The 24899-nt window shown below is 42.3% G+C and overlaps 3 protein-coding genes across 3 annotated transcripts; 2 read left to right on the top strand and 1 right to left on the bottom strand.

The window, feature by feature from the left end:
- The first annotated feature begins 1447 nt into the window (after positions 1–1447).
- Positions 1448–12023, top strand: aldh3a2b (aldehyde dehydrogenase 3 family, member A2b). Its single transcript, XM_053441765.1, has 11 exons — positions 1448–1607; positions 3150–3312; positions 4166–4397; positions 7468–7553; positions 7959–8167; positions 8255–8372; positions 9245–9386; positions 9482–9648; positions 9767–9866; positions 10162–10400; positions 11185–12023. The coding sequence occupies exons 2-11, from the start codon at positions 3151–3153 to the stop codon at positions 11197–11199; spliced, it is 1470 nt and encodes a 489-aa protein (XP_053297740.1). The 5' UTR covers positions 1448–1607; position 3150; the 3' UTR covers positions 11200–12023.
- Positions 12024–15095: 3072 nt separating this feature from the next.
- ca4c (carbonic anhydrase IV c) lies at positions 15096–18015 on the top strand. Its single transcript, XM_053442021.1, has 8 exons — positions 15096–15108; positions 15478–15525; positions 15732–15896; positions 16298–16443; positions 17004–17096; positions 17192–17258; positions 17354–17517; positions 17824–18015. The coding sequence occupies exons 1-8, from the start codon at positions 15096–15098 to the stop codon at positions 18013–18015; spliced, it is 888 nt and encodes a 295-aa protein (XP_053297996.1).
- A 1444-nt stretch (positions 18016–19459) lies between these two features.
- Positions 19460–24873, bottom strand: asl (argininosuccinate lyase). The gene is made up of 16 exons (XM_053442329.1): positions 24719–24873; positions 24422–24616; positions 23368–23451; positions 22582–22638; positions 22362–22459; positions 22194–22271; positions 21993–22070; positions 21860–21912; positions 21529–21591; positions 21311–21425; positions 20980–21064; positions 20734–20793; positions 20562–20645; positions 20211–20291; positions 20017–20123; positions 19460–19850 (listed from the first exon to the last, which is right to left on the bottom strand). Exons 1-16 carry the CDS (start codon positions 24731–24733, stop codon positions 19691–19693), a joined length of 1413 nt encoding a protein of 470 aa, XP_053298304.1. The 5' UTR covers positions 24734–24873; the 3' UTR covers positions 19460–19690.
- Positions 24874–24899: the final 26 nt, after the last annotated feature.

The following is a 24899-nucleotide window of genomic DNA, read 5'->3' as shown; positions in this document are numbered from 1 at the left end:
AAATGAAAAGCCTTTCCGTATCTGGAAAGTAGAAGCTGAGTGTGATTCCAGTTTGGCAGCGGATGAGAGTAGATCAACCTCTGCTGGGAAAGAAGGGCCTGCAGGAGAGGATGTGTTGCTGCGGCTTTAAAGTTACGAAACAACTAGATATTAATGATTTGATTTAAATAGATATTCTCTGAGAACTGTTCACAGGACTGGGATCAGTTGGGTAGTTTGAGCTTGACTTTGGGAGACAGTGGTCGACAGGAAGCAGGCGCGCAGAGCAGAGCACCCAGCAATTTGGGAACTGATATGATTAAACTACCAGCTGAAACTGGTATGATCATGTATACTTCTTGTTCCAAAGAACAAGATATGAGTATAGTGTATAAAGTTTGTTGGTTATTATTAAATTATTACCATTATTAGACTATAGTATTTATTATTAGATAAATAAACTGGACTTTACTTCACTGCTTCTCTGGGACTTGGATCAGGCCGGATGGGTGACAGGATATCAGGAGAATTATTCCAGGATTTCCAGGAAGATCAGACAGGATCATTAGGTCACATGGTGCTGAGATCTAAAGCTTGACTGTGACTACTGGTATTTGATAAGACTTCCACATCCACAACACAGAAGATATTACACCTGATAACATCGTTTTTATGAAACTTTTGCAAAGATATTAAGATATTGTTTTTATTTATTGGCACATTTTTCTGTGTTCCATTTTGCAATGACAAGTGTAACTTTTCTGCCAGTGTTCAAATGGACAAAAAGTCATGAAACTGAACTTTTTGTAATAATCAAGTCGAAGAGTCTCTTCATGCAGTTTGTGTTTGTTATGGTCATTGTTATCTCTTTGTACGTTTTCATCTATTTAACTAGATTTGTGTGTTTTAATGTGGTTTTCTATCTCTTCGTCAGTGTTAAGTGTTTTCTATGTTTATTTATCATCTATATGTGGATGTGTAGTGTTTTATATCATTATTTGTCATCTATTTTTGGATGTTTATTTTTTTTTATATGGTTATTTATCATCTATATGTGGATGTTTATTGTTTTATATGGTTATTAATCATCTATATGTGGATGTTTGGTGTTTTACATGGTTATTTATCATCTATTTGTGAATGTTTGGTGTTTTATATCATTATTTATCATCTCTAGGTGGATGTTTGGAGTCTATATGGTTATTTATCCTCTATTTCTGGATGTTTTGTGTTTTATATCATTATATATCATCTTTATGTGGATGTCTTGGGTTTTATATCATTATTTATCATCTATTTGTGGATGTTTTGTGTTTTATATAATTATTTATCATCTTTATGTGGATGTCTGGGGTTTTATATCATTATTTATCATCTATTTGTGGATGTTTGGGGTTTTATCATATATCTATTGTTATTTAGTCTCCTCCATATCATAGCATGGGAGAAGGCTAGCGGCTAGCGGCTAGCTGCATCCGGGTGGGTCCTGCCCTCCTGCCCGGAGGGGGAGTGACCTAACGGGGAAAGCAGAGCTCCTTTCCTGGGTAACTGTCACAGTTCGGCTCCTGCTCTACGGACCATCTCCCCGTCTAAACCCAGAGGAATCTCCCGAAGCTCGAACTACTCAGGTAGGAATAAAATAACAAAAGCGCCGGAGCTGATGTCTCCGTTGTTTCAGAGCATTCGGCTGACCAGCGAGAAGGATCCGAACCAATGTCCCGTAGAGAAGCGATAAACAGCTTCTACGAGAGGGAAAGAGACCAACTACAATTTAGATCAGCCGATAAACGAGACCAGCACGACATTTATGACAAGTGCAGAACAGTGACGCTGCAAATACAGTGATATCAACTTCCGTTATCATGCAGCATGTGTTTGTCTGTAGGGACATTTAACTGGGAACCAGTGATTGTAATGGTGGTTTCATTTTACAGCTCATTCCCTGCAGCTCCGTGAAAACAGGCTTCAGGTGACATGCTGTCCTTCACTCTCTGTATTCTCATGTTATTGTTCACATGAACTTTTGTGCCGAATCTCTCTCGGGACGTTATATAACACTTCTAACTGTGCAGAGAAAAGCTCCCAGTTAAAGGGAGAGGATCCCAAATATAGGAATTCACCCATTATCTCCTCACCACTGCTGCTGGAGGCGGTGGGTGAAAGGGAGTCCACTAAACTCGTTCTGGAGGTTCAGGGGTAATAATAATAATAACAGTCTTTATTTATAGAGCACTTTTCAAAATACATGTTAAAAAAGGCTGCAAGTGAAAAGCAGACAGGTCATGAAACATCAGGTTTAGAAGAAAGCAGGTACAATAGATTATTCAAGAGTTATAAAGAAAGTTAAGAATCAGGAAAGGCTCTCTGATGAAAGAATGGTTCAAGAAGAGACTTAAAAGACTTTCACTGAGTCAGCTGACCTGATCTCCTCAGGCTGGTTGGTTCAGAGCCTCGGGACCTGGAATGCAAAGGCTCCCTTCGTTTTTAGCCTCTGGAGCAGACCAGAGACCTCTGGTCGAGGATCTCAATATACGTACTGGTGTAAGATTTACATTTCATTTGAATCTGCGTTCAACCTTCACGTTTTTAAGAGCTGATTGGACATAGGGCTGGGTTTAAACAAACTCTGATTAAAATCAATCTTCAATTGGATGATTGAATCCTAAAAAGGACGATTTGACCTTCAAATACAAACCTTGTCACGTACTTGACCCCATTGTTTACATAATAATACATTTAATATTTCAATTCAAATGTCAGACTGTATATTCTTGTGTTGTTTGTTGTAGAGTCGTGTTAAACAGGTGTGGTCGCGGGTAGCGGTTTAACCTAATAGATAAATAGCTAGCAAGCAGGGCTACCTGCAGTGTATCAGCGCTCACTCAGTATAAATAAAGATAAAGTACCTGGTCTGATAGTATTACACTCAAAGTACTCATACGCAGTTAATGGATGTTTAATGGACTCTTATGTCAACAATGTCTATTATTAATGAGGTGAGTGAAGCTGCACATGTCTAGTAGTCACACAGTGATGAAAATGTATGATATATATATAATCATATATATCTGTTTATAAAATAAAAGCCCCCTGGATCTAATCCTGAGGTCCAACCCCCACCTTTTAGCGTCTGTTAGAACAGCTGAAATAAAATTTTATTTTGTTGTCAGGATGTCCAGGGAGCAGCAGGCGGTGGCTTGTGCCAGGAAGGCCTTCGAAACGGGCCGGTCCAAATCTTTAGAGCACCGCATCCGGCAGCTGAAGAACCTTAAGCGGTTATTCGCAGAGAGGCAGCAGGAGATTTCAGATGCTTCCAAGAAAGATCTCAATAAGGTGAGCGGGGATTACAGCACAATCAACTATGTTATCTCTGGGAAAGCTTATAAAACTAAGAAGTAGGTTTTGAGTCTGTTGTTTTAGACCTTTATATGATTTTGGTTTGAAATAGCTTCAGGCTGTTAGGTCATATTGTTTTAATGCCACATGCTGTAGTGGGGGGTGGGAGGGGTTTGCCCTTGAAGAGTAAGTGACCAGCAAGATGCTATAATGACACAGAACCCGCAGGGAAAGACCAGACATAACGATTACTGCATAGTTCCCCATTTTTAAGTGTTTCACGCATGCTGTAGCTAATGAACATTGAAGATGGGGTTACAGGGTCTCTCTCTCTGCCGGGAGAATTCTTCTACTTTGCAACAACAGCACCAGGCTGAGACATGTGAACATTTCTCCTCCAGGCGTTCTAGATTCAGGAGAAACCTAAAGAGAAGGAACCGAATGTATCTGTTAAACAGTTATATGTATGTTTTACAGTTATATGTGGAAATAACTGAGCCCCCTAGTGTAGCCCCACATTTATTTCCACTGGTGTTTCTGTTGTTTACACAGTTCACAAACTCAAATGAAGGCGTGAGTCATCCAATGTTTGACTTTAAGATATGTTAGAATAAGAGTTATTAAAAAAAGAAGAATCTATGAATGCGAACAAGGAAGGTAACAGAGGAAGAGTGCAGAACAAGCTAAACGTGCAGTTAAAGGTTAAAATATCCACAAGGGATTTAACAGAAACTTTGATCATGAGGTGAGAGTCAAGCTCAGACATTTGGGAAGATATCCTGATGCGGTTTCAAATTCAAAGACTTTCTCCGAGTCCACAATCGACGTGTTGCTGCTCTCATCCCATCAGAGTGAGGCGGGGACGCAGCTGTTTGAGACCGTGGGCCTGGAGGGGGAGATCAACCTGGTCATCAGGAAGCTGAAGGAGTGGGCCGCCCCTCGAAAAGTGGAGAAGAACCTGTTGATCATCTCCGACACCGTCTACATCAAGCCGGAGCCGCTGGGAGTGGTGCTGATCATCGGGGCCTGGAACTACCCCTGGGCTGTCACCATCCAACCGCTCGTTGGAGCCATCGCTGCTGGTACGTGTGTGTGTGTGTGTGTGTGTGTGTGTGTGTTTGTGGGTTGGTGAAAGGGCAGCGGGTGTGGGATGTATCAAGGGCAGCGTTCACATTTCTATCTGATATCGTCGTTTCCCCCTGTGATGGACTTTGTGAGGGGACTTGTTTGTGCAGCCATGATGCACAATGTCGCAGTTTCATTTTGAAACTCTGATGCAAGATTTGCAAACACCAACATTTTCCTAATTCCCCCGAATAGCACAAGTGGTCAAATTACTAGACCCTCTCCTCTGGAGCTGATTTAATTGGTTCTTTTCTTTGTCGAATCCTTCCAACAAGTTTTGTGTCTAGTTTTTTCATAATCCTGCTGACACTCGAACAAACCTACAGACAGGGACGAAATCATAACCTCAATTATTTGTTATAACACTAATTTTTCAGTCCAGTTCATTTTCCTCATCTTGTGATCACAACCACTCAAGTTCCTTTTTTTATCCTGGCGTTTCGCAACCGTCTTTCTTTTCCCTTTTGCCTCTGATAAGAGTGGGTCAAAGGTCACTCTGTGAACTCTTCTCTACTCTACGCACGATAGAGGTGTGAGTATGTATTTTGTGGGTGTGTGTCCTCATGAGTGCAGGTTACGGTGCGATTGCATGTGTGAACATCTCAAAGGGCAACGGTAATCTCTGAGTGAATCACCCCGCTCCCAGATAATGAGTGAACCCGTGAATAATTCCTGATCGTCTCAGAGGCTGACCTCTGCTCTGAATCAAGTGTCCAGGCTCAGCCCCGAGCACTTTGTGATGCAAACCTCAGAGCTGAGTGTTTGCTTGCTACAGTTTAGCATGACACTGCAGTATCCTAACAGTCTTTAGGCTCATTTTTTATTCGCTCCTATGTCTTTTGTGTTGCTTGTCCACAGTGACCGTTCCTCATAAGAGTGATAAAGAGAGCTGCTGCAGGTAGATGGTTCATTTGTTCCTGATTTGGGGAAATTTGAGAGAATGAACTCTAACATATTCAGCGCGTGTTTGCAAAGCACAGACTTTGCTCTTTGCTCCGCTGCATAATCAGATCTAACATGAAGGATAATAAAGGCTCAGTAGATGATAAGTCATTTCCCTTGATTTGTTGACAAATGCAGGATAAAGATCATGCCGCTATCACCAGACTTATAAGTTAGATTCAGCACGTTTTGAAGTTGTTTAATTTAGACACGTGCTGTGTAATATTCTTAAACATCCAAATACACCGTCGGGTCCAGAATTGTTTCCTAAAGGTGAGTTTCTGCAGGTTTCACAATGAGCAGATTTGAACTGATTGTGTTCCACCAGACAAATTTGTTGTAAAGTTTGTTAAGAATCCAGTTAGTTTTTGTCTTCAGCACTAAACCATTTCTTATCAGAGAGTCTAGAATAGCAGTAAAATAGAAATATAAAAATATGGAAACCTCATCTGATGAGTGAAGAATTGCTGTTCTATTTTCAATTAAAGGTTTTCAGCAAAACTACCACAGATAACAACAAAACAGAAAGCCCAAAAGTCATATTTTTGTGTAATAAGCAGGAGTTACATATACCGCCCCAGAAAAATAAGCTTTCCATAATCTAGCATTTTTAAATTTATATGAAATTTACATTTTATGCTTTTAAAGTTTCACTAGGGCGCTGCCTTGAGAAACTCTGCAGAACGTCTAGAGCCTCTCACTCTGACTTTTGCGTTTTTAAATATGGAGAATGTCGGGAAATGAGATATAGTAGATTTCAATATATATAGTCTAGTATTCAGAACTCACATGTGTATTAATTTTTGATAAGTCATCATCAACGGTGACTATTATCCCATTATCGGGCATTTTTCCGGGACGGGCGTAAGGTTTCACCCGAATAACAGCAAGCAGAGGAAGAGCTGAGTTTAAGGAGGAGACTTAAGCAGCACAAGTGTGTTTGTGACTAACTTCTAAGACCCCTCTTTAACTCTCAACATGATATCAGGCAATGGTTTCCTCCAGATTCAGAATCAGAATCAGAAAGTATTTATTGCCAAGTAGGTTTACACCTACGAGGAGTTTGCTCTGGTTATTGGTGCATACAATGAACATAGAACATAAAAACATACAAACACAATAAATACAACACACATAAGAAAAGCAATAAAAAGAAACAATATATATTTACTCACTATTTACTTCTTATTTACTGCCTTTTTCTAATATTTATACAAAGTAACATCTATTTAGACATAAACATATCTAAATAAAATATATATAATAGATAAAAGATATAAAAAGTGACGTAAAAAGATAAATGCAAGACAGTGAACAGTGTCAGTATGCAATGTAATGCAGTATAATATAATATAATGTGTTAATTTAACACATCCTTGAGGTGTGGGGGCGGAATAAAAGTCAGAGTCAGGTGGGGATCCCGGGCCTTGTGGACAAGGCCAACTGCAGCCGGGAAGAAGCTGCTCTTGTGGCGGGCGGTTTTGGTCCTGATGGACGCAGCCTCCTGCCCGAGGGAAGAACCTCAAAGAGTTTGTGACCCGGCTGGGAAGGATCAGCCACAATCTTACCTGCACATCTCAGGGTCCTTGAGGCAAACAGGTCCTGTAGAGAAGCCAGATTACAGCCGATCAAATTCTCAGCAGATAGCATTAGTGAACACTGAGGTTAATCTTTATCTAATGTTTGATGTATCAACCCACTCATAAGCAAACACCTCTAGAAGTTTATTCAACCATGAAGTGGTTAATCGTCACGCCGGTTTTACAATTATACTGGGCCACACCCTGCAGGCTGTGTACTTCGGTGAATTGACAGTACCCTGGCTGGATGCTGTTGATGAAGCGAGTGACAGGAAAGGGCTGCGGGATGCAGACGTGATATTTGAGGCATTTTTGGGTCAAGGAGAGTTGGATCAAGGTGGTTTTTCTTGTCTATTTTGCTTTCCCTTGACACAACCCTGGGAAGATTGATGAGGCCAATCTACTCTCATAAACACATTTCATATTGAATTTGTGCAGATTCACATGGTAAAAGACAAACTGAGCTGCTTGTCTTATCTGTTGTGTTTGTCATTTTCCTGTGCAGGAAATGCTGTCGTCATTAAGCCCTCTGAGGTCTGTGTTCACACCGCAAAGGTCATGGAGGAACTGCTGCCACTTTACATCGACAAAGTAAGGATGGATCCCGTAACGTCAGGGTAACAAGCACCCACATACATGCATGACATCGGGTAAAAGGGTTGATGATCCTGATAATCAGGAGTACTCATCAGAAACATCTCTCTGTGAGTATATACTCTGCTGACTCAGTATTTACATGGTATATTTGCAATGCGATGCATACTGTACAAAGACAACGTTTATTTAGCTTTTATAATGTTTCGAATAAACAGCATCTCCAAAAGAGTAAATCTGTAACCACACTGGGGGGAGAGCCCTAATGAAACTAGTTTACTCTAAAATGCACAACTTAAGACTTTGTAAAAACTGCCCACACGCCACGAAGACATTCAACGTGCTTCTTCTAGCTCTAGCAGCTTCATGACACCTGACTGTGTCCTTCTGCCCGTGTGTCAGGAGCTGTACCCGGTCGTATCTGGAGGAGTGCCAGAAACCCAGGAGCTGCTGCGCCAGCGCTTCGACCACATTTTCTACACCGGAAACTCTGTGGTGGGCAAACTGATCATGGAGGCCGCCGCCAAACACCTGACCCCTGTGACCCTGGAGCTCGGTGGAAAGAGCCCCTGCTACATCGACAAGGACTGTGACATCAGCATCGCCTGCCGGTCAGAACAAGTTTTATATTTGACTAACATTTAAATGAATCCAGTCTCTTCGTAAACGGTCGGTCCTGACGTGTGTTTTGACTGCAGGCGTGTCACCTGGGGAAAGTACACTAACTGTGGTCAGACCTGCATCGCCCCGGACTACATCCTGTGTGAGCCGAGCATCCAGGACCGGGTCATCGAAGAGGTCAAGAAGTCCATCAAGGTACTGAAGCTGAAAACACAACTCTTAGCACGGAGGGAAAAGCAATGATGAGTAATTTGTTTCAATCTAAACTTCAAAACCAAGAGATGCTGGCCACACCACAAAACAAACAGGAATCTGTAAAAATCAAAAATAGCATTTTACTGTAAAGAAACAATAGTTTTAAAACCGAAAGCAACAACGTACCTCCTACATTCTTTTGTTACGTTTATCGCAGCCATCTACACTGTTCCATTCAAACACTGCTGGTCCACTCTTAGTTTGCAAGCTTCTGGGTTGCGTTGTGGTATTACATGTCATTTAGCTGACGCTTTTGTCCAAAGCGACTTACATTTTTTGTACACTCAAGATTTATGAGGGGCCATTTAGGGGTTCAGTATCTTGCCAAGGACACTTCGGCATGCAGATGGGGAAGAGTGGGGATTGAACCGGCAACCTCCTTGTTGGAGAACGCCCACTTTACCCCCTGGGCCACACCGCCCCTAGTAGAAACAGAGAAGTTTATAAACGACGACACAGTCACTCCTATTGGCTTCCCGACTGATTCTTATCACAAGTCAACCACCAGCATGAAAACGTTACAGTTCCGCCTTGTTGTCGGCCCAAGAAATCCCTCATCCCTGATGTTCCTCCTTTGTAGTATCTGTTTCCTGTTTGTTTACACATGCACAGTGTAGTGAATGGTCATGTGACACACGTTTTCAGGTGTGTTTGTATAGGGAGATAAAGTGCCTGTGTGAACAGAGTGTTTTTAGCACGGATGAAGGAAGGGAGGCAAAACAATTAGGCGTTGTTCATTTAGTTTATTCAGTTTTCTTTGCTCCCACGTTCACAAGAATATTGATTTCATTTCACATTGTTTTCTCTGGTAGGATTTCTACACAGAAAACCCAAAGACCTGCCCCGACTATGGACGCATCATCAACCAGCGCCACTTCAAGAGGATAATGGCCATGGTGGACGACAGCACCGTGGCTGCGGGAGGAGACAACGACGAGTCCGACTGCTACATCGGTAAAACACAAAATCAATCTGGACGCATGTGACTCAAAAGCATCTAGAAAATGTAGATAAATAAATAAAGGAGAGTGTTTCTGTGTTGTGTTCAGCCCCCACAGTTTTGCGTGACGTGAAGCCAGAGGCGAAGGTAATGCAGGAGGAGATATTTGGACCTCTGCTTCCCATCCTGCCCGTCAGCGGCCTGGATGAAGCCATCAAGTTTATCAATAAGAGAGAGAAACCTCTGGCCCTCTACGTCTTCACAGCCAATGACAAGGTATTTAACCTGATAGACAAAGGTTGTATTCTGACAGCAAAGTAGTTAACAGATGGAGACCTGAGTCGTTTTAGATTTCATGATCCAAGGTAATGTTGTTTTTGCTCTACTCTACAAGGTGATACAGAAAATGGTGGATGAGACGTCCAGTGGAGGACTGCTGGCCAACGACTGCATCGTTCACTTTTCCGTCAGCTCTCTGCCTTTTGGAGGAGTGGGTGAGTTCACAACAGGACAAATCCTCACGCTAGAGTCTTAAAGCCACTGAAACAGAGAAGTCTGGACACACTGCTGGTCCCGTTTCAGTTTGAAACATCATGGTAACACTTCAGACACGTGTTTCAGCCTGACTCGTACTTTTTGGCCACTTACACTTCACCGGCACATATCAAACGATTTTTCCGTGTCTGTCTTTGTGTTCCAATGCAACAATATGATTTGCCATATGCAAAAATGTACTGCCGTCACCCCGGACACTAACACCAGTTGAACTCTCCTGTTTGTCATGTGCAGGGAACAGTGGTATGGGCTGCTATCACGGCAAGTTCAGCTTCGACCAGATGAGCCACCTGCGTGGTTGTCTCATCAAGCAGCTGAAGATGGAGGGGATGAACAGCATGCGATATCCCCCCCACACGATGGAGAAGCTCGGCTGGGTGCGCTTCTTCCTCCTGAGGAATCTAGACCTGAGCTCGATGGGGAAGATGGCGCTCTTGGCCGCTCTGGCTGTGATGGCTGCTGTTTTGTTCAAGGTGGGTTATGAGGGTCCAGAGAGATGCTTCGGGCTAATAATTTCACCCAAATATGGTCACATTTTTCAAGATATTTCCAAAAACAATAGAGAGAATTCATGAAGAAGTCACAAATATGTCTGAAAATGTAATCACCCATAGTTTAAAACCACATTTTTCCATTTATCTGTGAATCCTATTTGACTTTATACATGTCCTAAACCTTATATACAATGAAAAATACATTTTGATCATATGGTAGGATTGATATCATCATCATGAAATCACAAAAAAGTCTGAAAAAGATGTATACAGTGGAGTAAAACATTCCCTTTTGCAGCACTAGAGACCGAACCTACTGCTTTTCATTTTAACCAATCATCTGTCGTCACATGGTTATGATGTATAAAAGTTAGCTTGGCATGATTTGGGTTTATCCAGCTTGTGCTAATTAAATGTCATTGTAAAGAAACAAATTTGATATATTTTACCTATTTTCATATATCTTTAAAAGCCAACAAACATCATCCCTATTTTAAATAACTAGTACTTTTACTTTTGATATTGTCTATGTGGTCGTACTAAAACTTTGAGCAAGACATTTACCTTTAATGTCGTATTTGTGTGTTTTCATTGAAACTTGGCGTCGGCAGCGCACACAGATACATTCATAGACCTCCAGACTCAGGACACGAGGCAGCTAAAGACAACACACCACCCTGCCGCTCTACGGCGCCACCAGAGGGCAGAAAATGCTACTTCATGAGCCTCTAACTGGAAAATGTTTTTTTTTTTTTTTTTTCAGATGTATCTTCTTTGAAGACATCCTGTCGGTGTCCTGATGACAAATCTGTTGTTTCCGTTGACCCCCGTGGACCAGAGAGAAGTTTCTGCATGAATCAAATCAGATCTGCAACAAATTTGAGAATATTTTGGGTGTTGCCCTAATATGGTGTTTCACATTTCAGGACCAGAAGTGTCACGTAAATCCCTGTGGAGAGAAGCTTTTACTTTCATGAAGGGGATTGTTTTTTAACCACCTAAGGCTCTTAAATCTCTGCTCAGAATCATGAGTTATATTTCAACCTGTCAGAATAGTAAATATTCTTTATTGATATTATACCTAATGCAGAGACATGCTCAAGCGACACTGCCTGAAGCTAAAGTAAATCTCACAGTCTGATTTCAGGGTTTTCCTCACATCCCTGTGCTATGAACAGGAGCTGTAGCTTCTACTAACGGCACTATCAATGCTCATCGTTTCTCAAATTGAACTAACCTGTGATTTTTTATGTTAATGCACGTTTATTCTAGTGAAGGATTTTACATGTAGTTCATTCTGAGTCTGTTTCATTTCAATGTCGGATCAGTGTCAACTTGACATTGAGCCTTGAAGCACCAGATCATTTCTGCCGGGTGTAGGTTTGGTTTGTACGTGTTGACTGAATCTTATGAAGGACATTTTAATTTCATTTTTTATTTAACCACAAAATGCCTGTAACAACTTGTTTGAATGGTTAACAACAATAAGTTGCTAAATGTTTTTTTAATCACACCATTAACCTCGATGGGCTTTTAATTAACAGTTAAATGAATTTACAATTATATTGGATAAATATTGAAATAAATATATTTCTAATGGCATCAGCTTGTGAAGTGATTATTCAAGTGTGTATCCTAATTTTCTGTGTCATGGCTTCCACTATGACACAATCAACTTCTATTGTCATCAATCTACATGGAAAGAATACGGCTGAACCAATTGATTCGTGGAACAAGACCTTAGTGGTGGAAGTGCTGCATGTGACGACTGGTGATTAAGATGCTGTGTTCACACAATGTCACAAATAAACGATCGGTCTATTTGTTTATCTTTCCTGCTCAGGCTCTGAGGGTCACGCTTGGGTTTGAACAGCAGGAGCCAATCCCTACTGGCATTGGTCGTTAGTCCATCACATACAGAGACATATCTTTACCTACATATCTACATAATGTACTAATCTTCATGATGCGTCATAATTGTAGTTTGTATGCACAATATGATTATACTTTTGTGTTTCATACAAACAGGAAACAACAGATTTGAAAGAAGATTTGTGTACATGATGCCAGTTTGGATTTTGTGACACCACTTGAGGCGATATAAATTTAGTTTTTTACATATGTAACTTTAAACCCACTGGGATGGGTCAAACCAGTAACGATCCCACTAAACCATTAAACTGTGTTCAACACAGTGAAAACCAGGTTTAAACAACGTTCATGGGATAATCACAGTTTTTAGTTTGACAGGCGTGATCTGGAAACAAGATCACGGTTCCGGATGTTGCCACTAGGTGTCGCCTAACAGGTGAGGATGTTTGCTCGATCACTTTTTGTTTCTTCAAGGCTGAGACAGGCACACCAACACGCACGCACACGCGCACACACACGCACACACACACACACACAAACACACACACACACAAACACACACACACACAAACACACACACACACACACACAATGAGACTTCAGGGGACATACTTTGACTTGTAATGATTTCAAGGACACTTACTCTGACCTTACACATAGTTATTACTTGTTTAACCCTAAACTTAACTAACCGTAAGCTAACTTTAACCTAGGTGGAACCTAAGCCTCACTGTTTTAACAATCACATTATGGGGACAATTAAGACCCCATAAGGAAAACAAGTCCCCATAATACTGTTAAAACAGTATTATGTCCCCACAACATAATACTGGGACCACACACACACAACCTTGTACTTCTGACCCAGATCCTTAATCTAATATTAACCGGATTTTACCCCAGACCACAAAACTGAGTCTTTACCCTCAAACAAAAAGGTGAGGCCAAAAAGTCCTCGCTCCGCATCTGCCCATATTGGTCTCACAAAGACTCACACGTCACAAGTACACACACACAGACACACGCAACTCCTCATAGAAGTTTCCCTCCCACCCTCAAATGCTGAAGGGTCAGAATGTGAAGGCAGTTTGAAACTCAGTCTCTGGTCATTGTGCTGCTCATGATCATGGGTTTTACATTCTACCTCCTGACTCTGCTTTCTCTCCTCTCTCCGTCCACAGGTAGGACACACACACACACACACACACACACACACATACACACACCTCTGCCATGCACACACACCCTGCTACTTATTTCAGGTTTTAAACTTGAAATTATTAATAATGAAGAGACTGTTGCAGCATTTCGGTCAGTTCGGTCTTTGTGAATGTGACTTGTTAAGCTGGAAAAGCCTTTCAGCTGGAGAACATAACGTGAAAACCGAGAAGAGACTTGAACAAGATAATTAACACAGTAGAAAAGAAGAGAAATAAATATCTGCAGCATAAAGATATGCACATTATCCCTGACTTCAGTCTGGTTCTCATGTTTGCTTCTGGGCAATTGTGGGATAAGTCAACAAGAACATTTTTGAACTGCAGTTTATTTTTCTGCTGGTGAATTTCTCTAAATCTATCAAGTGGTTTGTCAACAAAAAAAAACTGTGGAAAATGTGTCAAAACTTAAAAGCAGCTAATTCTGCTTAACTGAGAGGTTTTAATGTTTTATTAAAATAGATCAACTGTTTTTCTGTTGATCGATTAATCTGTAATGTTATTGATTGCCGTTGCTTATTTCAAGTGGACATAGTAATACCTTGACTCACTAATTTTAGTTATACAGCAATATCTATCTAACTTTTGCTAAAAACAGATTTAAATTCATCCACAGAGCTTCTACAGCTTCTGAGGAGAAATATAAACAGATTCATTCAAGGGGTGAAATTCTTTCAGATTTTGGCTCATTGGAAAATTGACGAGGAAATACAAAGAAAAGAAGAGGGGATGATTCAAAATAAAAGAGTAAAGTTTGTGTATTCGTGCCTTTTTCCGCACAACTGGGTTTGGCACAGGTGCGGGAGCCAGGTGGAGTAAAGCCAACCTCCACCTGATGTGCATTGTTCTCAGCTGGTGAGAACTGATGTCCCCTCTCAAAGCACGGCATTGTGGGGTTAATCTGCGTTCCTATATTAGCTAAATGGTTCTCTGTCGCACTGCTCATTCCCACAGTGGAGTCACACACCGGAGCTCCATTCACATCAGTGAATACAATACACAACCACAGCCCAAGACTCACAAGTGACTTCCCCAGCACCTGTTGGATGGACGTGTTCAGTAGTGTGAAGCCAATGAAGTGGTTCTTTGTTTATTTCTGAGCCAGACGTTCACTTCCCACTGAAAACAAATCAGAGTAATCACAACACAACAAAGAGACTTGTTCAAATTATCAGGGTGGCTTCTTTCTTTACACCCTCATTTGTTTGTTCGTGAGCAAGATTACACAACAACACCTAAACTTAGTGGAAGGATGTGATATGGGTCAGGAAAGAACAAATTATATTCTGGTGCAAAATCAGATCCAGACCAAGGAGAGGATTCCGGAATAAAAATAAATGGTTTTTTTTGCGTTTTGCAGCATTTTATTGATTTCTCAGATAATAATGGATGTGGAGGAAAAGAACACAGCATGTTGAGGGGACTGAATAAAACCCATCTTTGAGAAAAATTTTATTTAACTAACTGTTTAGTCAGGTTCATGTCCCATCTGCAACAATGACTTGAACTGCAGCCAGCCACCAGGGGGCGATCAAGATAATTTGGCTTCACTTATGTCATCTTTATGTACGGTCAATGGTGGAAAATGCTTAGTCCAGGTAGTATATATTTCAGTATTTGTACAACATCTGGTTTAGGTACATAAAGCTTCTTAACAAAGCTGCTTTCAGATCCTCTTTATATAATGTGAGAAATAACCATTATCTTGGAAATATGTGTGAATGTGTGTGTGTGTGTGTGTGTGTGTGTGTGTGTGTGTTAGTGTGTGTGTGCGTGTGTGTGCTTTGCCCGCTCAGCCTTCTCAAAGTCCAACTGCACAACACAAACACATAAGCAGATCAGCTGAAATCTCTGACTGGGAAAACAACCCCATTGTGGCCAATAGAGCGTGAATATGAGAAACGATTAATTAACTCATTCATTAAGTGCATTCCTCAAGAATGTGTCTGTCTGTGTGTTCCCTGCAGGTCAGTGGTGCTACCAGAGCCAGTACTCCTGTGATGACACATGCAGAGGTAAGAACTGGATATTTTGCTGCTCACCTGAGCTTCATCCAAAGAGCAACGTTTTAAGTTTAACCCTGAATGTAGAGAGGGTGCGTTCCTGCTCAACTCAGACTGGTTCCACTGGAAAACCACACGCTGAGCCAGTCCGCGAGGTAACACTCAGGTGGTCCGGTCCAAGATTTGATTTTGTGGCCTCTTCTGTTTGTATTGTTCAGACCCCATCCACTGGGCAGCTCAGTTTCCCAGCTGTGGGGGGTTACGTCAGTCACCAATCAACATCGTGACCAGTAAGGTGCACGTCAACAGCGCCTTGCCACCATTCAACTTCATTGGCCACACCGACTTAATCAACATTACGGTGGAAAACAAAGGGCACTCAGGTAATTAAAAAAGTTTGCTTTATCCTCCTTAATAGACAAAACAGACAGGATTCGGATGTGGGACACTTCTGGCAACGCTCCGGCACTTCTGGCCATTCTTGTGGCCCAAGAAGACTGCCCAACGTAAAAATAAAATAAAAATAGTACATTCTAAATTCCAAAACAAATGCGGGTCCTTTTTTGGCAAACATACGGTCCTCTAGGCAAGGTGTAATCCGGATGTGAGCCTACAGTTCCCTGAATAGCACAAAACTCATTCACATATACCGCTATGGCCTGTTTGTGGCCCCGATCTGGTAAACAACAGCAGATCACCCAAGTGCCATCATTCCATTACCTGGGATTTGGCCATGTGCGAGAGGTTGTGAAAAGGTGCCTGTTGACCTGTCTCCTCCCTGCAGCTCACTTTCACCTGCCACAGTCGGTGCGGCTGACAGGAGGCGCTCTCCCCGGTCACTACAGAGCGGCCCAGTTTCACTTCCACTGGGGGGGGAACGGCAGACCTGGATCAGAGCACACCATCGACGGAGAGAGATTCCCCATGGAGGTACAGCCCTCACGAGAAAGCATCAGACAGGGACACGCACCAGGAACTGTGAGAGGAGATGTACTCGAGTGCAGGCCATTAACAGTGGCATGTATTAGTGTTTGAGTTGAATTGAATTAAACATTTTTATCATGAGGACGTTTCTCAGACTGGTGGTTAAGCTGTGTTTCAATGGGAAAGTTTCCTTTAAGTAAAGTGGATTCTTTTTCTTTTATTTATCTGATAAATATATTCAAACTCATTTTCAGCCTGTGCAGCCTGAGGCAATTTGCACGTCTATCTTCACAGTGCAGCAGTGTAACATGAGAATTATATTGAACTCTGCATTTATAAAGTATGAAATCGATTTCCTATAAATAATTAAAGTGAAAAGTCAATATTTTTTACTGTAGGAGCTACTCACCACTATTGGTATATTAGTCTGGAGGGATGGTGGAATACAGATTTTGAATGTATTCATACTACAACTGCTCATTATTTATTAATCTGACACAATATGAAAACCACAGACTGTACTACAGACCAGCAAACTACAGGCTTGTCCCCCTCTCTCTGTTCAGCTGCATATAGTCCACATCAAGGAGCCGTACGGTTCTCTGGCAGAGGCAGAACACGACATGGCGGGTATCGCTCTGCTCGCCTTCCTGTTTGAGGTAACGGGTTGGGATGGGGTCAACCTCTGTTTTCTACATGTTTTAACTTTCACACGGTTCAGGGTTGTGTCACAGTGCTGACCGTCTCCTCACAGGAAACAGCAGACGACCATCCTAGTTTGAACACGGTGATAACTGCTCTGGGCCGAGTGCAGCACAACGGTAGGAGCTGGAAACTTGATCCATGTTTCACTCTATCGCACAATTTGACCAAATTCCTAACTTGACCTAATCTGACACTTCTGCTCTGTGTTAAGGCAGCAGCACAGTGATTCCAAACTTTCGCCTCAGTGACATAATCCCGTCTGAGAAGGACCTGCACAGTTACTACCGCTATGTGGGCTCCATGACTACTCCAGGGTGCGAGCAGGCAGTGGCCTGGTCGGTGTTTCACAGGACCCTGTCCATCAGCAGCCGTCAGGTGAGCAAGTGTCACTTGGTACAGTTACAGTGTTAACTCCATGTGTGTGTGGGAGTGTGTGTGTTCACAAAGTGACTATAGGAAGTATAGATACTCAAACCAGGCAACATGCACTACATAAGCCAAATCTTTCTATCTCAGGAGAAGTAAGAGTTGGATCTGGCCTTGTTAGATCTATGGTTTATTAGATTAAATTAGACAATAGATTGATTATGTTTATAGGTTCTGATTGTATGCAGACGTTCCGCAAAGTTAAAAAGCCTAAAGTCTGTGGTGAGGTCAACTTGTTTCTATTCTTCCCTCCAGCTGGATGCAGTAGTTCAGCAGTGTCAGTTCTGGAACGGACAGCCCATGACGGACATCTTCAGACCCACACAGCCTCTGGACGGCAGAGTCGTGTACCGCTCCATGGCCGCCGCCGCCGCCGCCGCTGCTCCGACAAGCGCGTGGTTCTGTGTCCTCTCAGCTGTGCTCATGACAGCGGGTCAGATAGTCTGACTCAGCACATTACACACCTGATGATCTCAGTGGCAGAAGTTAGTATGTGTGTAAAGGGAACTTTTTACCTGTGTGTTAGTGTAGCAGCAAACTGTCAGTGTGAATGTTTATTCATCAAACTAAATGAATGCTACTGAATATATAAACGCTACTAAATTGTAATTAAAGATGGACGACATGATCCCACTTCCTCAAATTCAGAAATAAAGCTAAAACATCCCCGTGCTGATGTTGGCATTTGAAGCCAGATCGATCAGTAATCAGGGGGCGGAGCCGATTTTGCGCTCGACCAATCATGAGTCAGTCTCAGCTGCCAATCATTATGTTTCCCCCTGTTTTTATAGAATCAAATAACTGATCAAAACCAAACTTTTCCGAAACATCAACACTTGAAGATACATGTGATAACTACACAAATCTCTTTACAGTCTGTACCAGGTAGGACATCCTCCACCTTTATCTTTAACCCTCAACTTACTAAGTTCCATTTATCATCTTTTAACATTCAGGCGCTCCATCAAGACGCTTCGGCCTCACTTCCGGGGAGCCGTCATGTCGTCCATCTTTATTTACAGTCCATGTTGGCGGGAGTGACAGAAATGATTGGGCAAAGTTAATGTTTTGTTTGCTGTTATTTTCCCTGCAAAAAATTAGCTGACTAGTGAGATGATTGTAGTAATAATAAATTTGGTTTGATTTAGCAGTGGTAAATTAGCTAACACTTAATGTGCAGTTACATTATAGATGTTTTTAAAGAATTAATTTTGTCTGTCGTGCATCTGAGACCATGAACCTACTGCCCGGACTCCAGGACTTTCCCTCCGGGCACGCACCACCCCGAGGTTCACTTGGTGATTTTGAGCGAAATATCTCAACAATGTCAATAATTAAATCAGATAATATAACAACACAGCTTCTCACTTTGCAGCACACGGTCTTGTAGCTACTTGATATGTGGATCTCCTCTCGTGCCAGTCAGAGTACATTGTTTTACATTGGTTTATTTGTCAGAAAACTGAATAAGTTCTAAATGTGAATAAATATCTGTGATGCCTTGCCAGACAAACTATTTATTCTCTGCTCCTGCGTATGATTAATTTCTTTGAGTGCGGTAGAGAAATGTGGCACCAGATTTACAATAAAAACTGTAAATGGCCATTACAACCTGGTATATATAAACATATATATTTGAGGGATAAAACCCATAACGGACTGAATATCAGCAGAATCACAAAGTGATCACTCCTTGAAGTTGTACCTTATTCAGACCCATAATGTTAAACTATTTGACTTTAATGAATAATTTTATATCAATTTCTCTGCTGTAAAAAAATACACAGATCCTTTCTGAACCATTAAACGACACCATCATGTGCATGTGTGTGTGTCTCTGTGGATCTACACAGGAAACCATCTGATGGATACCAAATGATGGATCAAGCTGTAAAACACAAGTAACATTTATTCCTTATTTGTCGAATACGTTTACACGAGTCAGGTCTTTTGTAACATTTGCTCTCTGTGCCTGATCAACTGACTCCTCTGTCAATACGGTTGCTTGAAAAGAAGAAGGGTGGGTGTTTGAAAGGCAACGTGGTTTCTAATTCTTCCTGACCTCAGTCTGATACGTCATTATCGTATTATCAGTAAACCCGATATACAAATATACAAGGTGTTACTTGGCCGAGGTCACTGTTTTCAGTTTCTTGATCCAGTTCCTCAGGTGTTCCACCTGTGCAAGGACGCTACTCTTGGCTGTGCCTCCGGGGGCGCTGTACTGCTCCACACTGCTCCTGTAGTCCCACACGGAGGACACATCGCTTCCAAACAGCGGGCTACATGACAGAGCAGATACACACATCAGGAAAAAGAAGAGGGAGAACATTGGTAAAAAATCATGGCTGCATGGTAGACAGGAGAGAAAGAAAGTACACATTTTAAATATATATCGATATGCTTATAGGTTGCACGTGTGTATGAGTAACAAAGAGAGACAATCACCTAAGAGCACTCAGGTCTTCCACAGTGAGTTGGTTCAGTGCGATACTTTTGGACTCAGCCATAAAAACAGCTTTACCAGAGACGCCATGGGCCTCTCTGAATGGCATCTGCAACACAAAGTAACACAAAGTAACACAAAGTAACACAGAGTAGCACAGAAACAAATCATCACAACAGATCTCTCAAGTACTCACCCCCTTCCTCACAAGGTAGTAGGCCAGATCTGTAGCCAACATGTCAGGACTGAGGGCCGCTTCCATCACACTCTGGTTGATCTGAAACACAAAAGAAACGTCAGTGGAAACTAAATCATCGTCAGTTTGTCTCAGAAATCTTCAGCATTATCTTTGTAGAAAACGTAGGGTTTGAACCGTGAATAAAAAAACACTGTTACGATTCGAGTGTTATTCCAAGTCCATTGTACTACGTTTACATTTAAACATTAACCCTGCTATGGCTACGCAGACTCCAGAGAGCCAGCAAAACTGAGAAGCCAATGCTTGGTGAAGTGTTGGTGTCAAAATGATTAACAGTGAATCTCAGACCTTGAGAGTTGACATGACTCCAGTCGTCACCTGCAGCACAGCATGCACAGTATCATAGCAGTCAAACATGGCCTCCTTGTCCTCCTGTAGAGGGACAACAAACACAAAGACAATGTTCAGAAACAAAGTTCTTCCCATGAAGCGAAAGACGCACAAAAACACACTTTCCCACCTGCAGGTCTTTGTTGTAGGTGCTGGGCAGGCCCTTCAGCGTCATCATGAACCCTGCACACTGAAACACAGACAAGCCTGGTTCAACAAATGCAAAAACGTTTAACAAATTTAACGAGAAAGCAGTTAAGCACCTAATTATGGAAATTGGTTAAGAGTTTAAGCTAAATCCTGCTAGCTAACAAACGCTAATGAGAACGTGACCTCGTAACAAGGTCTCTTCAGGAACTTCTATGTTTAGTCTTACTTGACCAAAGACACGACCTGCTTTGCTCCTGATCAGCTCCAGACTGTCGGCGTTCTTCTTCTGGGGCATCAGACTGCTGCCTGTGCTACACACACAAACACACACATACAAAACGTAGGTCAGGGTGAGGACAAACACAGGGAACACGGAAAAGTGGTACACACGGAGGGAAAACACAAATACAGTCAATCTTTCACTTAAATTACATAAAATCGCTTTAGTCGTTTTTGCGTGATCCTTCTACTAGACAGACAAACAGCGATGAAAATATAAACCCTGTTAGTGGAGGTCGTATTTTTTCTGTACCTCGCGCAATAAAATGCCAACTGACCTGTAGGCGTCCGACAGGGTGATGAAGGAGAACTCCTTTGTGCTGTACAGCAGCAGGTCCTCCGCCATCTTACTGAGGTGGGTCACACACAACGACGCCCAGAACAAGAACTCCACTAAAGAAACACACACAAGGAAACACAAACATTAGACAACTCAAGCAGAGGTAACGTCATCTCAACATGTCAAACATGGCTGCCTGGCTTGTGGTTTACTTACCAATAAAGTCTCTTTGGCCCGTGGCGTCCATACTGTTTAGACTGATGTCCTCAAACTCCAACTCTGCATTCAGATTCAGAGAAGAAGAAGTTGTATTTTATTAACCTGCAACAATTGATTTGTTTTTTGGCCACTTAGAGGCAACGGAGAACAAACAAGTGTAGACATGTAATTCCCTTTTACAGAGCCATGTCTCTTCTGTTTGATAATTATCCAATACTTCCCATACAGCTATTTGAAGTTGCACATTGTCATTTGATGTATAAAATATAAGTTATAGACTTTTTAAGTCTTAAACTCTGTGGTTACTGTTTTGGCAAAGTGGCCTAACCTTTCCGCAGTAGCTCCCTGTCGATGTCAAACGGCGTTCCAGCGATGGCACCGCTAGTGAAGAAACATTCTTATTAACCCATCATGTCTGCGAGTGGAAGTCAGTGTCAGGTGAGTGTGTTCTCACTGTGTACCTTCCAAGAGGTAAAATATTAACTCTTCTCCTGATCTCCTGAAGCCGGTCGACATCTCTGCTCAGAGCAACAGCGTGACTGAGGAGCGGTTCCAATGTGGGGAGACAGAAAAAGGAGGCTGACGTTGAGCAACATATGATATATTTGGTATAAAGGCAGGAGACGTGCACTGCACAGGAAGTTTATCTATGTAAAAGTCACCTTAGAATCCAGTGACTCCACCTGATTGGCTGAGCTCTTTGCATGTGGGTGTAACCGGGAAACAGGACGTCGATTTCCCTGAGGGGCAGAAGGGGGTGACAAACTTCAAGAGGGTGCAGGTGCCAGCAGGAGTGAGTGGTTGCACGTGACTGTGTGTTGGAAGCTTACGCTGCAGCCCGCTCCACCATGGTAGAGATCATCTGGAGGGCATCTTCCGTGAGGGTTGAGATGGCGTCTCGCAGCCACAGCCTCATGTCAGTCACCACCTGATCAACCAAAACACACAGAGCACGGCCCTCAGGGGCTACTCCTTCCTTTGAAACAACTCACCGGCTGAAACCCAGAAGGATCTTTCAGTCAGTTGAATTTTAACCCCGTGAAGACAAACCTGGTCATTTCTGCTCCTGCCAGTGTGCAGCTTCCCCGCTGGAGCACCAATCAGCTCCTGAGGAAACAACCAATCACAGAACTATGACATCTCTTACCACAGCCATCAGGTTTTTCAAGTTTTCAAGGTAAATTACAATAAAAAGAGCTAAAGCATGATAGTGTTAGTCTCTCCCGGTTACAACTTCCCCTGTTATATCCGGGTGAGGTTTTCATAGAGGCTGGTACTGTTTTCTACCAAACCCCACACATATTCAAAACATTCAATTTGTGAATCTTGTATTTATGTTGAGGGAAATTAACAAAAATACACTATCTTGTTTGAAAATATAGTTTTATAGTTTTTACTGTTTATGTAAGTGGAGCATTGTAGTTTTTAGGAATAAACTTAATTTGCAACAGTGCACTAACTGGGTGTTGTAGTGGCTTAATGCACTGTAGTCTGATGTATGTGATTGTCTCAAAATAAAATACAGTACTGGTGCAATACAGAAAATACATGTCAGTAGATTTTTAAATATTCTGGCAGGTTAGAAAACCAAGATTATGATATTTTACTTTGACATATAATTCCTCAGCCAGAATCTAATTGTATTCCAGTTATTTATTTTGTGTTTGTGGCTGTCTTTCTTACTTGTTACCTTATTACTCTGAATACGTATTGCTTAGACTGGTCCATCACCAGTATGATTGTGTGTGTTCCTGATTGTCTGACTTCGATATCACAATAACAAACAGGAGGCCTGGTTGTTAGAAATCCCTTGTGCAGAGTTACAGAGACGCTCACCTTGAGTCTGCGCTCGTTGGCAGTATGAATATCTTCATCTCCAGGTTTAATAACAAAAACACCTTTAGACCACTCTTCAGAAATCTGAAAAGAACAAAACATTTTATATATATATAAATCAATTTGTATCAAGCATTTGTATCATATGGACTTGTTCTTACATATAAACATAGGTCTCCTTTATTTATATATGCTTATTAGTTAGAAAGATATAGAAATAACCCACATTTGTTCGATTATAAAATAAAAAAACATCTTGTTGTTACAACAATAATCCCTTAACTTTATCATCACAGACATATCTGTAATGGTGTTTATGTATTACTGTTATGATTATGTGAGAAAACAGCAGGATATCCTGGGTGTGTTGATGACGATCATAACACGCGACAGACGTACAAATGAAACAACAACAAACAAACAAAATGTGTCAGGATGATCATGCTGTGTCGTACACACAGACTTGAATGTCAGGAGAGCTGCTGGTGGTTCGGTCCTGCCTCTGCGTGCTGGACCACCGGAACACACCAGAGGTTTCTGTGTTGTTGTGACTGAGTAGAAAATCTCCTGCTTTATTGTTCTTGTCTGGAAATGTTTAAAGTGAGTGTGAGTAGTCTTTGTCCCTGTGTGTCCTTTGTCCCTGCAGGTTGTTATGTTGTTTGTCCCTGTGTCGTTATGTTGTTTGTCCCTGTATGATGTTATGTCGTTATGTCGACCCTCATGTGGACAAACTGTATTTAATGGATGGATGGAGAACGGTATCGCCAAAACTCTATTCACAACATCAGGGATTGAGTGAAATATGGAACCTGGGCCAGGGCCCAATGGTCCTGTGGTCCCAGGCCCCATGGTCCAGGCTCAGCCTCAACAGATGTCCACCATAACATCAAATCAACATGATGATATTGTTCAGCAGCAGCATCACAGAGGCACATTTTCAGCTGTTACAGGAGTCCACACTGGAGGGACAGCCAGGGACACCCTCCCCATCGATCCAGCGGGGAGGGAAGGCCCTGCGTCGGGGTGTGTGTGCATTTTTCTCCGGGGAGTTTACCTGCTCCAGCCCGGGCAGGATCTGCTTCACCTCTTCGGCGGTGAGCAGCTCTGCCTTCTCCAGAGCCCTCGCGTACGCCTTGCTCCCCCGGACATCAGCGTCCCACATCCTCTGGTCATACGCGATGGACGCGTTGAACTTCTCCATGACTGGGTCGGTGTCTCCCACGAAGCGGCCCCCCCACAGCTTGCTTCCCTGCGGACACAGAGACACAGAGACTTGGTCAACACGGAGCGCTTTACATGTACCTGCTAGCTGACCGTTAGCTTCGCCCGGGTAGCGGCGGACAGACGTTACCTCTGTGGCGGCCATGTTTACTGCCGGTGGAGACTCGAGCTGTCTGATATGAGCCCGATGTAAACACGCTTGGCCGTGACGTCACCGACTGACGCTCTGAAGCGGAGGCTGCGTCCCAATACTCCATTTGGCTTAGGAACCTTCCCATCTGAGTGAAATGACCAGGGCTGCGTCCCAATAC

This window comes from Pleuronectes platessa, chromosome 15 (genome assembly GCF_947347685.1).
Source record: "Pleuronectes platessa chromosome 15, fPlePla1.1, whole genome shotgun sequence".
In the NCBI taxonomy this organism is placed as follows: domain Eukaryota; kingdom Metazoa; phylum Chordata; class Actinopteri; order Pleuronectiformes; family Pleuronectidae; genus Pleuronectes; species Pleuronectes platessa.
Note: the sequence above shows the minus strand (reverse complement) of the source record. Positions and strands in the feature narration are given on the sequence as shown.

What these genes read in the sequence shown, in the direction of transcription:
- aldh3a2b (XM_053441765.1), top strand. Translation starts at nt 3,151, where the DNA reads ATGTCCAGGGAGCAGCAGGCGGTGGCTTGTGCCAGGAAGGCCTTCGAA. An exon ending in TGCCACTTTACATCGACAAA is followed by an intron (nt 7,554 to 7,958) that starts GTAAGGATGGAT and finishes CCCGTGTGTCAG; the next exon opens with GAGCTGTACCCGGTCGTATC. An exon ending in AGGTCAAGAAGTCCATCAAG is followed by an intron (nt 8,373 to 9,244) that starts GTACTGAAGCTG and finishes TTTCTCTGGTAG; the next exon opens with GATTTCTACACAGAAAACCC.
- ca4c (XM_053442021.1), top strand. An exon ending in TGCTCGCCTTCCTGTTTGAG is followed by an intron (nt 17,097 to 17,191) that starts GTAACGGGTTGG and finishes GTCTCCTCACAG; the next exon opens with GAAACAGCAGACGACCATCC. An exon ending in GGGCCGAGTGCAGCACAACG is followed by an intron (nt 17,259 to 17,353) that starts GTAGGAGCTGGA and finishes CTCTGTGTTAAG; the next exon opens with GCAGCAGCACAGTGATTCCA.
- asl (XM_053442329.1), bottom strand. An exon ending in ACCCTGTCGGACGCCTACAG is followed by an intron (nt 21,065 to 21,310) that starts GTCAGTTGGCAT and finishes TTGTGTGTGTAG; the next exon opens with CACAGGCAGCAGTCTGATGC. An exon ending in CAGGTCGTGTCTTTGGTCAA is followed by an intron (nt 20,794 to 20,979) that starts GTAAGACTAAAC and finishes TCTGTGTTTCAG; the next exon opens with TGTGCAGGGTTCATGATGAC.